The sequence below is a fragment of the Rattus norvegicus genome, chromosome 1, assembly GCF_021556685.1.
Source record: "Rattus norvegicus strain SHRSP/BbbUtx chromosome 1, alternate assembly SHRSP_T2T, whole genome shotgun sequence".
Lineage (NCBI taxonomy): Eukaryota > Metazoa > Chordata > Mammalia > Rodentia > Muridae > Rattus > Rattus norvegicus.
Window position 1 is genome coordinate 85,633,790 of NC_141534.1, and position 14,993 is coordinate 85,648,782.

General features: G+C 40.6%; 1 protein-coding gene across 1 annotated transcript; it reads left to right on the top strand.

Moving 5' to 3' along the window:
* Positions 1–986: 986 nt before the first annotated feature.
* On the top strand, positions 987–14,026 carry Cabp5 (calcium binding protein 5). Its single transcript, NM_001108907.1, is given in 6 exon segments — positions 987–1,236; positions 5,598–5,628; positions 6,128–6,271; positions 8,982–9,091; positions 10,668–10,815; positions 13,080–14,026. Coding segments are annotated over 6 exon segments (522 nt in total). The 5' UTR covers positions 987–1,173; the 3' UTR covers positions 13,106–14,026.
* The last annotated feature ends 967 nt before the right edge of the window (positions 14,027–14,993 follow it).

Genomic DNA, 14,993 nt, shown 5'->3' on the forward strand with positions numbered 1-14,993 from the left:
GCAAGTACCTTATGTAGAATAAACATATATGTATATCTCCTTAGGAGGTCACATAGCATCTGATATCAAGTGGTTCCTTTTTATTTTTATTCATTCTTTGGCAAATTCATACATGTATAAAATGTATGCTGAGCATATCCTCACTCACTTTCCTCTTCGTACTTCTAATGGACACCTCTCAATGCTTCCCATTCCACCTTCATATTCTGTCTCTGTCTCTCTGTCTTTCTGTCTCTCTCTCTCTCCCTCCGCCCCCTCTATCTCTTGCTCTCTCTTTCTCTCTCAAAATCCACTGCTAACTAATCTTGTTCAATTTATCTTGTACAAGTGACCATAGTTGCAATGAGTTCCTGAGTGCAATGGCCATGCCATGTTCAGAAGACAATATTTCACAGCATGTTTCCCACTGTTTGGTGCTCCCATTCTTTCACGCCCCACTCCTTAATGTTTCCTGAGTCTTGAGGAAGGGCTTGATTGCAATGTCCTAGTTAGGACTGGGCACTCAATAGACACTTATACTTAACACTTTGACTGATTATTGTCTCTGCATTGACAGCTGCCTATCATAGAGAGGCTTTTCTAGTCAATGTCAAAAGCCACACTAAATTGTAGGTATAAACATAAATATTTAGAAAACAGTTTGGCAACATACATATTTAGCAAAACAACAGTGTGTAAATTCCTCCAAGTGCCCATGATCTTCTGGTTTCAAGGGTTTTTGCATCCTGCTTCTTTGGGCACATGACTGATGACTACATTCATCCTTTTCATCTTTCACTCACTAATGGTCAGGCTTAGATGAGTGTTCAAAATGATTGTTGGAACAGCAAATGATTGGTGGCTTCACCCTAATCCCTATTTCAAAATGTACTATCTAATTCCATCCTGGGGATTAAAGAGTTTCAGAGGCCCACACTGGCTCCCCCTCCCATCTCACTCCAGCCATAAGTGGGAGGTAGGAAGTGCTCTGATCCCTCCACTGTCTAAGTAGAGATTTCCCATGAGCTGTCACAGATCTGTCACAGGGACTGAGGGACTGAGGGACTGAGGCCAAGAGAGCCATAAAGAGTTTGCAAAGGATTTAGACTATCGAGAAGCTGAGTTGCCTGCTGCAAGGGAGCAGGAAGGAAGGGCCATCTTGACATCAGAGCTTGGTGAACTTTACCTGCCCCAATGCAGTTTCCCATGGGCCCTGCTTGCATCTTCCTGAGAAAAGGCATTGCTGAGAAGCAGCGGGTGAGGTGGGGGTGGCGCAGAGGATCTAGGAAGAATAAGGAGATCTGGGGCATTGGAAAGGAAGGGGTATGCAAATGCTGAGCAACAAGGGGATCAGGTGGAGAAAGCATGGATTGAAGCTCAGGTAGCACTGTGTGGGGGATAGGGATCAAAGATCAGAAGCAGAGGGATATAGTGGAGTGAGACAAATATAAAAGGGAGATGGTATGGAGCCATTGTTGATAGCATCATTGTTTCACATGGAAATCATGCACTGATGATGGTGATGATAGTAATGGTGATGCTGCTTCTGCTGGTGGTAATGACAGTGCTGCTGCTGATAGTGGTGATGGGGTTAATGATGACAATAATGATAGTGATCTCAGATAGTTGTGGTGGTGCTGCTGCTTCTGCTTCTGGTGATGGTGATGATGGTGATGATGATGATAGTGGTGGTGGTGGTGGTGGTGATTATGGTGATGGTGGTCATGATGCTGATGATAGTATTAACAATAGCTACTACTTCTTAAGTATTTCTGTGTGTCCAGTCCTGTGCTAAAAGGTTTGCTTGCTTGATGGCATTCAGTCCTCAGAACAACATATGAGGTAGGATATAATTTCATTCCTATTTACAAGGGAGTAAAATTGTAAACTGAGGCCATTAAGTGATGAAGTATTTTGTTTTAAACCTGTACAGTTAATGAGTGGCTCGCTCGCTCTATCTATCTATCTATCTATCTATCTATCTATCTATCTATCTATCTATCTATCATTTATCTATCCTATCTATCTGTTCATTTATTCATTTATTTACTTATCCAGTCATGTTTGATTCTCAGTATCATGTTTTTCTTTAAAATGACCGGAGAGGGTAAGAAATGAAAAGAGAGGTAAGAGGAGTAAGGGAAGGAGATAGAGGAAAGAAGAGGAAGGGACATAGGTCAGGGTAAGGGAAGGCAGGGAAGGGAAGACAAAAGAGGAAGCAAAAATAGTGGATGGAGGGAGGGGGAATAGCGATGAGGGGAGCTAAGTGACTGCATCGGAAGGAAAGAAGAAAGAATGTCCAAAGTGAGGTCTCCAAGAATAAGGTTGGTAAGAAATAAAATCACTAGTATCTAGACCCGCTAATCAAGCTTGGGTATACCCATGACTAGGGAACAATGACCAGAAGTTTCCAGATGTAAGGATGACACTGAATATTCTAAAAAAACCCCTCTGAGTACTGGTTTCACACAAGGGGAAGCTCACCCCAGGTATGAGGATGGAGATACTGGAGTCAGTGGGATGTAGCAGAAAAAAATTGGGCATAGGAGTTAGGAGTCCTACATCCTAGTCTTAGTCTTGTGTCTGAACCTTTGAGTGACTTCAAAAGAGTATGCATGTCATAAAAGCAGAAGAGGGTATTATTTTGGGGAATAAATTGGACTGGGGAACATGGAACATGTGCTAGATGTGGTGGTGCTGAAATCAGCAAAGAAAAATGATATAGGTGTGTGGCAACATCATGATGTAAAACTGTTTTTTGATGATAACATGTCAGGAGCCATAACAGGACAAACTAATAACTAGCAGATGATCATCCTGCGATGACCAGCCTCGGATTATTATATAATCTGTGACTGGTTCACCCTTATTAAACAAGGCTATAAGGGATTCATTTTGGGAAAGATTCCTGCTATTAAAATGCTTTTCCTGTTATTATTAAGCACACAGAACAATCATTAAGTAACAGCACATCCCCTTTGGAGCAGATCTCTGCAGATCTACAAAGATGTACTGTCTCGTAGTGATGCTATATAGACAAATAGATGACTTTTTTAGTCTTAATGATGATCCTATAAGAATTCCTAAAATTATATCAATGATTATTAAATTCTTTTATAGTGGGACTGCTATTAAGTCTCTTTCTGATAGTTAAAACTGCAGTGAGAACTCTGCCAGTCTCCCAGATGTCACCAATTAATTGCTCTTAGAGAGTAACCAGAATTTCCCCTACTCAGAACACATTCCAAGAAGTTGTAAAACAATTATCAAGAGCCATAAATAGAGAACAAATGATTTATTACAGTTTCAAGGACAGAGGATAAGATATTGACCGGATTTATCTATACATAACTTCACTAACAACTATGGTTTTTGACCTTCAATGAACCTGTAGAGTTGACACTGGTGATGAATGTTTAGTCAGATAATTCCTCCTGATGGATATTCATGTAAACATGATCAGTTGTAAACTTCTATTTCCATTTATGCTTTGATCTTTCATATGAACTTGTGATGAACTTTATAACATGTGATTACGTATTCTGAAAGATGTTTAAGTGCAGAGGACAAAGAGAAGAGATATAGAAGGACTGACACAGAAGGACTGCGAGAGAAGGACTGAACTGGAAGGACAGAGCTGGAGAGGGACTGAGCTGAAAAGTCAGGTTTGAGCTAAGTAGAACTGAGCTAAGTAGAACTGAGCTAAAAAGATCTGGGCTGAGAAGAAATATAGAGAGGAATAACCTAGAGACTATAGGTAACATTAAAGAGTAATGTGCAGAATGCAAAGGAAAAGAGGAAAAAGAAGAAACCGGAGAGAACAGAAGGCACAGGCAGGTTTCTCCTTACCATGGGACAGAACAGGTCATTTTTAATAGCAACACAGGCTTAGTCTTATTAAAAGGAACAAGCCTTTTCTCTTACAAACTTGGGTTTAATTCACTTAGCATTAAAAGGGTAGAAGTGATTTATTTCTCTATGTAATAAAGATTGGAGCTCATCTTTCATCCAGAATGAATGAGTTCTTTCTGCACCAATGTTTGGTCTTTTGCTGCATATGCATATGTAAATATGGATGTCTGTGTAAGTATGTAATTGTGAGAATGTATGCATATGTGTGTGTGTGTAAGAATGTAATTGTGAGAATGCATGTAAGCTGGGCCCAGCTGAATTTGAGTGGAAATGTATCAATGCACACTTATTGAATCCGTGTGTGTAATTATATATGTTTATGCATATTTGTCTATGTACAAGTTTTTCCTTCTGCAAGCGCTATTCACTTCTCTTGGTTCAATAGAAGTTTTATTGCTCCAAACTTCCCCCTAGCCTGACAAGGAAGAAGCATAGGGACAAAAGGGAAAAGGCTCCAGGAATTAATCCTCTACTTGATGTCCAACTGTTTTAGAACGAGGTGCTAAATGCCAGAGACTGCAGTTTCTGGCTTCAGAGGAACACAGAAGGCAGGTCAGTTACAGTAGCAGAAGATAGTGACTTAGACATAGATAAGTAAATCAGCTACAGTAACATAGTAACTTAGACATAGATAAGTACACTTATTATTGTATAGCAACCCTAAGTATCTTGTAAGACAAAGTCTTACCCCCATATCTCATAAGACAAAGTCTTACCCTCCGCTTACGTTCTTCCCCCTCCACTGCCTCAAGAAGAACCAATAGGGGAAAGAAGACCAATGTCAGGGCTGGCCCCCGGCAATAACACAAATTAATTTTTAAAAGGATGAAGTTTCTGAGCATGTACCTTAGCTGGTAGAGTTTATTTAGCACATATGAGACCCTAGATTCAACCCCCAGTACCATACTAAGTGGGTGTCTCTATAATTCTAGTGACTGGCAGGTGGAGGCAGGAGGATAGAAGTCCTTTTTAGCTATTAGCCTGGCTACATGAGACTGTCAATAAATAAATTAATTAATTAATAAATAAGGGACAATGAATCGATCAGCAGGTAAAGTGACCTGTTGCTAAGTCTGATGACCTGAGTTCTATCTCCAAGATTGTGGAAGGAGAGAACCAACTACCTCAAATTGTCCACTGATCTCTCACAAGTACTTGGCAAGTGCTTGCATTTCAAAACAAACAAACAAACAAACAAACAAACAAATAAAAGGACAATAGAAGTAATTGAGTTATCTCTCCCTTGGAAGGGGATATTCTATTTATGAGCCCTGTAACCTTTGGTAGTCTTATTAAATCTTTCTGTTCTTTAGCTTTTCATGCATAAGGTAAGAATATTTGAATCTACCTCAGTGACGTGATTCTGAGGAGAAAGTATAATGAAAGGACTCACACAGACATCCCTATGTACACAGTATTTGAGACATATTGTACTTTCTTTATCTGGGGAAGAAGTTTTGATCCCAGGATATTTAGGACAGAAAGTTGAGATTAAGATGCAAGGATGGGAGACAAGAAATGAGAGGGGATGAAAGAAAAGGTTCATTAAAGAAGAGCTGGGGATGACAGTTTTATTGGAGGGAGGAAGATGCAAGTTAGAGGAAGACAATGAAGGACCAGAAAGCTTGATGGAACAAGGGGCTTGTTTGGGGAGGTGGGGATTGGATGCCTGACTCTTTCAATCTCCTCTCCTATATTCTTTTCAGGAGAGACCACTGGGACAGGATGAGATTGATGGTAATTCCTTACTCAGATGCCCTTCCATGTAGCCACTCATTACTGCCCTCCCCTCTTGCATTTCAGTGTAAATTACCCCATGTGAAAATTCCTTTTCTCCTGTGTCCCTGATGAAATATAATCTGCACAGCTCATTCTAAGTCATTTTAGGTTCTGCTTCTTGAGTGTTGACAGGTGTCTGTCTCATTTGCATAAGTCACAGAGACTCAGAAATGATGCAAGGTTTAGAATGATTTAAAAAGTTGCCTGTTTTTGGTTGTTTTTGAGATCCCTTGCAAATTCACTGAAGAGTCTGAGGACTTCAGTGCTCTTAAGGTCATTTTCTTACTAGGACATTTTTTTTATATTCCTGCTTTTTAAATAAATGAACTATTTACTTCATTAAATGTATTCTTTGTAGAATCTCTAGCTATGTGTCTCATTGATAGTTTCAAAAGATACCAGTTTTCCCCAATGACTATTTCTGGTTGTTCTAACTCTCTTCTCTCTTAACTTTTAGAGCTCCGGGAAGCATTTCTTGAATTTGACAAGGACCGAGATGGGTTCATTTCTTACAAGGATTTGGGCAATCTCATGAGAACAATGGGTTACATGCCTACAGAGATGGAGTTGACTGAGTTGGGCCAGCAAATCCGAATGAACCGTGAGAACAAGGGGCAGGAGGCATGCCTGGAGTCAGGGGCAGGGCAGAAAGATATTTAGCACATTAAATAAGAAGATGGTTAAGGGGAAGAGCCACCTGCTAGAAAGCAGCTCAGACTGTGCTTAGAAAGGCTGCATTTGAAGTTAGAAAAAAATGGCTCTAGATACTAATTGCATCTTTTATTATTAAAAATGTTAAAGATTAAAAAAATCATGTGTATGAATGTTTTTCCCGCATGTATGTCTGTGTACCAAGTATGTGCCTGGCACATTGCAGAAGCCAGAAGAGAGTGTCAGATCCTCTGGAATTGGGGTTATACATACTCTTGAGCTGCCACATGAGTTCTGAGAACTAAACCCAGGTCTTCTGCAGGAATAGGCAGCGATATTAAAAGTGGAGCTCTCCAACTTTCCACTTTAACATTTTTTCTTTTTCTTTTTCTTTTTTTATTAACTTGAGTATTTCTTATTTACATTTCGAATGTTACTCCCTTTCCCGGTTTCTGGGCCAACATCCCCCTAACCCCTCCCACTCCCCTTCTTTATGGGTGTTCCCCTCCCCATCCTCCCCCCATTACGGCCCTCCCCCCAAAATCCCATTCACTGGGGGTTCAGTCTAGCAGAACCAAGGGCTTCCCCTTCCACTGGTGATCTTACTAGGCTATTCATTGCTACCTATGAGGTTAGAGTCCAGGGTCCAGAGTCCATGTATAGTCTTTGGGTAGTGGCTTAGTCCCTGGAAGCTCTGGTTGCTTGGCATTGTTGTTCATATGGGGTCTCCAGCCCCTTCAAGCTCTTCCAGTCCTTTCTCTGATTCCTTCAGCGGGGGTCCCATTTTCAGTTCAGTGGTTTAATGATGGTATTTGCCTTTGTATTTGCTGTATTCTGGCAGTGTCTCTCAGGATAGATCTACATCCGGTTCTTGTTGGCCTGCTCTTCTTTGCTTCATCCATCTTATCTAATTGGGTGGCTGTATAAGTATGGGCCACATGTGGGGAAGGCTCTGAATGGGTGTTCCTTCTGTGTCTGTTTTAATCTTTGCCTCTCTATTCCCTGCCAAGGGTATTCTTGTTCCCCTTTTAAAGAAGGAGTGAAGCATTCACATTTTGATCATCCATCTTGAGTTTCATGTGTTCTGTGCATCTAGGGTAATTCACCACTTTAACATTTTAAATTGCATTAATTTTGTGTGTTGAGGGAGGATGGGGGTACATGTGAATGTCACAGTATTTGTGTGCTGATCAGAGAACAGTTTGAAGGAGTTGGTTTTTTCATTTCGCCATGTGGGACCTGGGGCTTCAACTCAATGCCATGAAGTTGGGCAGCAAGTCCTTTTTACTTGCTAAGTCATTTACCTGGCCTATGAGTCCCATTTTCATCATTTCTTCTTTGTGATCATTTTCAACAGTGGAATACTTCTGAAATATTTCTAGTTTTCAGTTTTCCCATCTAACAAGTAAAGATATAGTTGTGGCTTACTTATTCATGTTGTACAAAGGAGGGGTGCCACTGTGGGAAAGGTTACATCCTCCATGAGTCCTTACTGACTGTAAGTTCTTATCAGTAGAGTTTTCTGTAATGGGCCTTGATGGATGTTGAACATGAACGTGGACTTGGATCCAGTGTCACTCAGTAGCATTGCTCAGGGATGCGTCATTAAATGGAAATCAGCATCAATTCTGTGATTGAAGCCAGAATTAGGTTGGCTCCTGAACATGGATCTAAGTTAACAAGAATTAATTTTATGTCATAGTAGAAGTTAGGTCTCTGTCTGCTGGTTCCATTCATTATCTGTAGGTTTAAGCAAGTGCAACAGAAAATATTAAGAAAAGGAATTGTATCTACATTAAACACATAAGGACTTTATACCTCTGCTTCTTAAATAATACAGCACAGCTATTATTCACAGAGCATCTCAGTGTAATAGAGAGTGGATAATATAGAGGTGACTAGGACATATGGGAGACTGCAAGTGCAAGATACACACATTATGCCACTTATGATAGGGACTTGAACATTGACTTGCTTTGATGTGCCATGTATGTCCTGGCACAGGTCTTTGATGGATGCAAAGGGATGACTATCATCATAACTGAAAGAGACTGGTCCACAATTAAATCTGTATTTCTTCTACTGGTCTATAGATGGGGTATGCAAAAGCTTTAAACCAAGAAAATATTTTATGAGTATGGTTGGACAGATGATTCAGTGGTTAAGAGTGTCTACTGCTTTTGCAAAGTACCTGAGTTTGGATCCCAGCATTCATGTTGGGCAGCTTAGCAATCCACAACTCCAACTCCAGGAGAATCCGATGCCATTCTCTGGCCTCTGAGGTAACTGCAATTATGTACACATACACACACACACACACACACAGAGAGAGAGAGAGAGAGAGAGAGAGAGAGAGAGAGAGAGAGAGAGAGAGAGAGAGAGAGGGGAGAGAGAGGAGAGAGAGAGGAGAGAGAGATATTAAAATGAATAAAAATTAAAGAGATTTTATGAAAGTACCTAGTTTTATGTATATCCCTTGTCTATTAAGTTCATATTAGAGGAACCTGAGAACTTCACTTGGCTGGGTAGAGGTAGAAACTCAAAGGAAATTCTTAGCATGCAGGAGGATGGGAGCTGACCTATTTATGGCTTGAATGGGAAAGTGGAGGGATGGAAACTCAGAGACTGTGGAATTCTTTCTAACCATGCTCCTTTGTCAGTTGGTGGCCGTGTAGATTTTGAAGACTTTGTGGAACTGATGACCCCCAAATTGCTTGCAGAAACAGCAGGGATGATCGGTGTCCAGGAGATGCGAGATGCCTTCAAGGAGGTGAGTTAATAAATCCATAATACCAAGAGTTGGGCAAGGATCTAGTTTTATTAGTCTACAGTATAGACAGTGTCCAACAAAATCAACTAGTTGTGATTAGGTACAAGGAAGGAGAATAACATATTCCAAACATTTAGCAATATATATTTATCTGATTTGACTCTCACATACAATATTAGGAGTAAACACAATTCCTATCATACATATGAAGAAATTGAGGCTCAAAGATTACAGATAATATTCAATACCCTATGTTTCCCCAGGTTGGGGCCTCTTTGTTTTGTCATAGGAAGGAAGAATGTGAGAGTTTGATAGTTTTAGATGGGCAGAGCTGCTCTATGGGAGCACAGTCTAGGACAAGAAGCACATTCTAGAGAAGAGGCTATGTGATAGGAAGATGTTTGTGGAAGGAAATCAAGGCCAAGATGTGGACATAACAAGAAAAAGACAAGGTCTCCAGGAACCGTGGGCATGGCTCAGTTGTAGAATCTCTGCCTAGAATCTCCCAGTGAAGGGCTGGGGGTGTGGCTCGGTGGTAGAGGCTCTTCCTAGAATTCTCCAGAGAGAGAGGTTGGGGGTGTGGTTTAGTGGCAGAGCCCCTGCCTAGAATCCTCTAATGAGGGGCTGGGGGTGTGGCTCAATGTCAGAGCATCTGCCTTGAATCTTCCAGCAAGGGTCTAGGGTTGTGGTTTGGCACTAGGACATTGCTTTAGTGTGTGCGAGGCCTTGGTCCCTCTTTACCTTTCATTTTATAAGTATTCTGTTACCCTCCTTTCCCTCTTTCCTCCTCCTTTAAAATATCTTCTTCCCTTCTTATTGTATACTTTCTAGTTTCATTTTCTATGTATGCATACATATCTATACACAAATTTAAATTTAGATGCCATATATGAGAGAATATCTGGGTTTTGTCTTTCTGAATCTGTATCCTCTATCTTCTTACAAATGTCACGATTAAATTTTCCTTTATGGCTGAATAAAATCAGAAAGAAATTAAATATTTATGATAATATAATACTCATACTCACATTGGAGATTATTAAAAGGCTGATGACCCAAGTTAAGTCCTTAGGACTCACATAGTGGGTCCTGCAAGTAGCTATCTGTCCTTCACTGTGTATCATGGAATGTATGTGTTCATATGTGTACACACACATAAACAAACCAATAAATGTAGTAATTTGTTTAAGGCCATAGAAAGCAAACAAAAGCTCCTGGCCATAACAGATCTGTCACACTAGTTGTGATAATGATTCCTTGAGTCTGTGCACACATCCAAATTCATCTAGTTGTATGATGATGATTCCTTGAATCTCTGTGTATATCCAAATTCATCTAGTTGTATGTATTATAAATATATATAGCTCTTTGTATATAAATGATATCCCAATAAATATATTAAAAATAATGTGGGTGCAAATTTAAAAGAATAATATTGGTGAGCCAACATTTTAGTAGGTGATATGTCTTAAGTGCTTAGCTTAGTTCTTGGCCTTCAGTGAGTGACTAGAACCTTGACTTTCTTCAAGGCCATCCTCGACAGTGAAGCTGACCTAGCCTCATTGTTTTTGTTTAGTTTGATGCCAATGGAGATGGGGAGATCACACTGGCAGAGCTGCAGCAGGCCATGCAGAGGCTGCTGGGGGAGAAGCTCACACCCCGGGAGATTGCTGAGGTAGTACAGGAGGCTGATATCAATGGAGATGGCACTGTTGATTTTGAAGGTAATACTTTGGGCAGAAATCTAGGATTTTACACCTCTCGCTTCTCCATGTGGTTCTTCAAGTCAACCACTCTTCACTATTTTCCAAGTTTTCATTTGAAGGTGTGTTCAAATTTCATGTATGTTGCTTTGTTAAAACAGCTCATAGCTCATTCACTGGCCTTTGCTCAGCTAGCTTTCTCATGTGGCTCAGAACCATTTATCCAGGGAATGGTGTTGCCTACATTAGACTGGGGCCTCCTATACCAATTAGTAATCAAACAATGCTCCACAGATGTGCCCACAGGCCAATTTGATTCTGACAGTTCTTCAACTGAGGTTTATTCTTTCCAGACAAATCCAGGTTGTGTCAAGTTGATAATAGCTATAGACTTGTACTATGTGGGATCATATCTGAGGGAGACATATATTGGCTATATCAAGTTTAAATTGTGATATTCTCTGATTTAAAGTGCTCAGCACCTAGCTATTGCCTTCAAGCAGTGTCACAATCTGTAGTCTGTTTTTCAAGTGCATGCCTCTTTAGCCTACCCAGTCTTATCTTTGGCAACCATGATGTGAATTGGTATGCTGTGGGAGGCATGTTTCCTATTCTCCATTCTATACCTTTGTAACTTATGTCCTGCCCACTTGATGTACCTATAAGATTTACACATCCTTCAAGGACACAAGAATTCTTTTGTCAAGAATCTCCCTCTTCCTTGCATGAATGTATTAAGCCTGACTGTGAGCTCTCCAGGAACATATCTTGTGTTTGTTTCCAGGCTGCAGGACAGCTGAGGATCTCTCTCACATCCCTCCCTTTCTCTGGTGTCTGTGTATGAGGTCAATGTGTGTGTGTGTGTGTGTGTGTGTGTGTGTGTGTGTGTGTGAGAGAGAGAGAGAGAGAGAGAGAGAGAGAGAGAGAGAGAGAGAGCAACTCACAGAATTCAGAAGAGAGTGTATTGGGTATTTTGATCAATCACTTTCCACTTTATTCCACTAAGACAGAAGCTGCTCTCTGAACCTGAAGCCGGGCTGGTAATTTGCAAGCCACTGCAACTGTCTTCTTTCCACTGCCTACAGCACTATAGTTACAGGTTCACAATGGGATTTTTATGTCAGTACCGGGGTGCAAAGTGAGCTCCTCCTGCTTTTGCAGCAAGCAATGATACAGACCCTTAGTCATTTTGAGGAGGGTTTTGGAAACCATATCTGCTCTATAGATCTACAAAAGGAAATTCAGTAAATATGTTAGGTACATGCTAAATCTTATCAGTCTCAGATGTACCATATGCATCAATGAATGTGGGAAAAACATAGAGATCTTAAGGCCAAACTCTAAACAAGGAAAGGATAAAATGACCTCAAGACATAGTGGGGCCAACATGTTCATTTGGAATTAAGTCTAAACAAAGTGATGGGCAATTTGTTCCTTCAGGATTTTTCTATTTACTGTTCACTTGATCTCAAACAGGCCAGTTTCCATTACTAGGCTCTTTGTTTTGTAGAATGGCACTCTTCCAGGAACACTGAAAGATAGAACAAAGACTATAAAAAGAGCTCTGTAGGTAAGAGCATTTGCTGACCAAGTATGACGACCTGAGTTTGGATGCCTAGTACCCAGGGCCCCTGTGCCTGTAACTGGTGGTAGATAGGGCTATAGAGCAGTGGTTCACTGCAGTTCCCTGGCCACAAGCCTATCAAAATTTATGAGAGGGTTCTGGAGAGAGGGTTTAGTAGTTCAGAGTGTTGGCTGCTCTTCTAGAGGTGCCATCACCCACAGAGGTTCACAACTCCAATTCCAGGAGATCCAAGATCCTCTTTTGTTCTCACTGGGCACTGCATACATATGGTGCATAGGCATACATGCAGGCAAAATACAAATACACATTAAAACGATGTCATCATCATCATCATCATCAACAACAACAACAACAAAACAACAACAACAAAACAACAACAATGAAGCCCCAGTTTCCATGAGAGACACAGACACTGGGTATCCTCCTCTGTCCTCCACCTGTGTATGCACAGGTGCACATGCATCTGTATATACATTCATATAAAACACACACACAGGCACACACACACAATGAAATAAAGTACTTATAATTTCTGTTTATAAGATCTTTGTACGTTTTATTAACACTGTGTCATAAAGAGTTCAAAATATTTCTTAAAGAGTAATGTATGTCATTGCCTGCAACACAGGAGAAGCTCTTCTAAGTAATTCCAGTTGCCTCACAGAGGAGCCCCAGAGGAGTTTTTTCATTCTTTCTTCAGAGTTTGTGAAGATGATGTCTCGTTGAAGAGGTAATGGAAGCTCCAGACACCTGCTGGCTTGTCAACATGGGCTGAACACTTGTAAAGCACTGGATGTCCAGAATATCTTAAAGGATGGAGGGTAGGAGTGAGCTTGCCACTGTATGGACTGGTTTGCAACTACAAACAGTTGTTTTGCTTTTTGGGATCAGAGGCATACATAGAAGCAAATTTAGAAGGAAGGCTCTGTATATAAATCTAAATTATATTAGGATCCAGTGCCACTCAAATATTCCAGAGGACATGGCATCATTTCATAATCTGTTTCCACTAGATTCTCCTTCCATGACTCCCTTGGTTAAAAGATGTTGTGGGAACTTTTTCACAGTCTTGAAGGAAGAAAAGAAAGCCTTCAAAAAGTTATACACATAGCTTACCTTTCCCCTGGCTACTCTGACAACAACCCAGTTTTCTTCTCTTGATAAGAGAGTGTCTCACTAGTCACAGGGTTATAATGGGCATCCTGATAAGTCTCAGGAAGAGGCATTTAAGGTTGTATTTTTCCAATTTCCCCAAAACAGTCTGTCATCTCCTGCTACCTCCCCACCCTCCATGTAAATACCCATGTCCCTGCCCTAGTGTGAGATACTCAGGGGAACTGAGCTAAACCACAAATCTGGATTATCAAGGTTTAGGGAAAGCTGATCCCTCTGAGTATTTAATCCCCTGCAAAATGAGAGAGAGAAGTGGGGGAGGATTCCCCAAATCCTTAGCCCAACCAAGTGACTGTAACTCATTCCTGGAAGGCCTCTGCCCCTATGTTGATCTACTCCAAGCTTTTCCAGGCCTGTCTCTACCATAGGTAGTTCATGAACTTCATCCTTAATGTACCATCATGAATCTGAATCCTTCAGTTACTTTATCACTCAGGATAAAAAATTCATGTCATATCTTTCTTCAAGCATTTTTAACTGGATATTTTTTTATTTACATTTCAAATGTTATCCCCTTTCTGGGTTTCCCATTCATAGACCTCTAACCCATTCCCCTTCCCCTTCTTCTATGAGGGTGTTCCCCTACCCATCCACCCACCCCTTCCTGTCTCCCTGCACTGACATTCCCCTATACTGGATGTGGGGTCTAGCCTTGGAAAAACCAAGGGCTTCTCCTATTGGTGCCCAACAAGGCTATCCTCTGTTACATATGCAGCTGGAGCCATGGGTCTGTCTATCTGTACTCTTTGGATGGTGGTTTAGTCCCTGGGAGCTTTGATTCTTCAAATTTTTCTTGCTTTGATGTCCAGTATGTAGTAATATAGAATATATCTTCTGTTCCCTGATCTAAAAACCAAAATTTAAACTGAAATAAAGTAAAAAGAGAAGTAGAATATATTTCCCATTCCCTTGTCTGTGGTTTATCTGTTTCTGTTGTGTCACTATCCAGGGACCACTTGATTTTCTTTTAGTTTTTTCTTTTAGTATTTATGTAGTAATTTTCTCAGAATTGAAATATTTCAACCCAGAGGATAGCTTGATAAGTCTCAGGAAATCCTATAGGTGGCTCTTTAAGACTCAGGTAGTATTCTAACTCCCCCTTCTCAGAGGTGAAGAGGAGAAGTGGTGGTGAGAGGGACTGTGTGAGTGGGGGTAATGTTAGGAGAGAGGAGGGCTGTAATCTGGATGTAAAATGAATAAATAAATTAATTAATGGAAAAAACAAGATGCAGAAAGTATTGGTCTGGAAAGATGCTTCTGCTGCTCTTCTAGAGGACTGGAGCTTGATTCTCAGAACCAATATGTTGGCTTATAATCATCTCTAACTTCTAGTTCCCTTTTCGGCTTCTGTGGGAACTACATGCATGTAGTTCACATATATATGTGCACACAAAACATCCATTAACATTAAGAAAAGAAGATTGAGTATATGGTCTTAGAT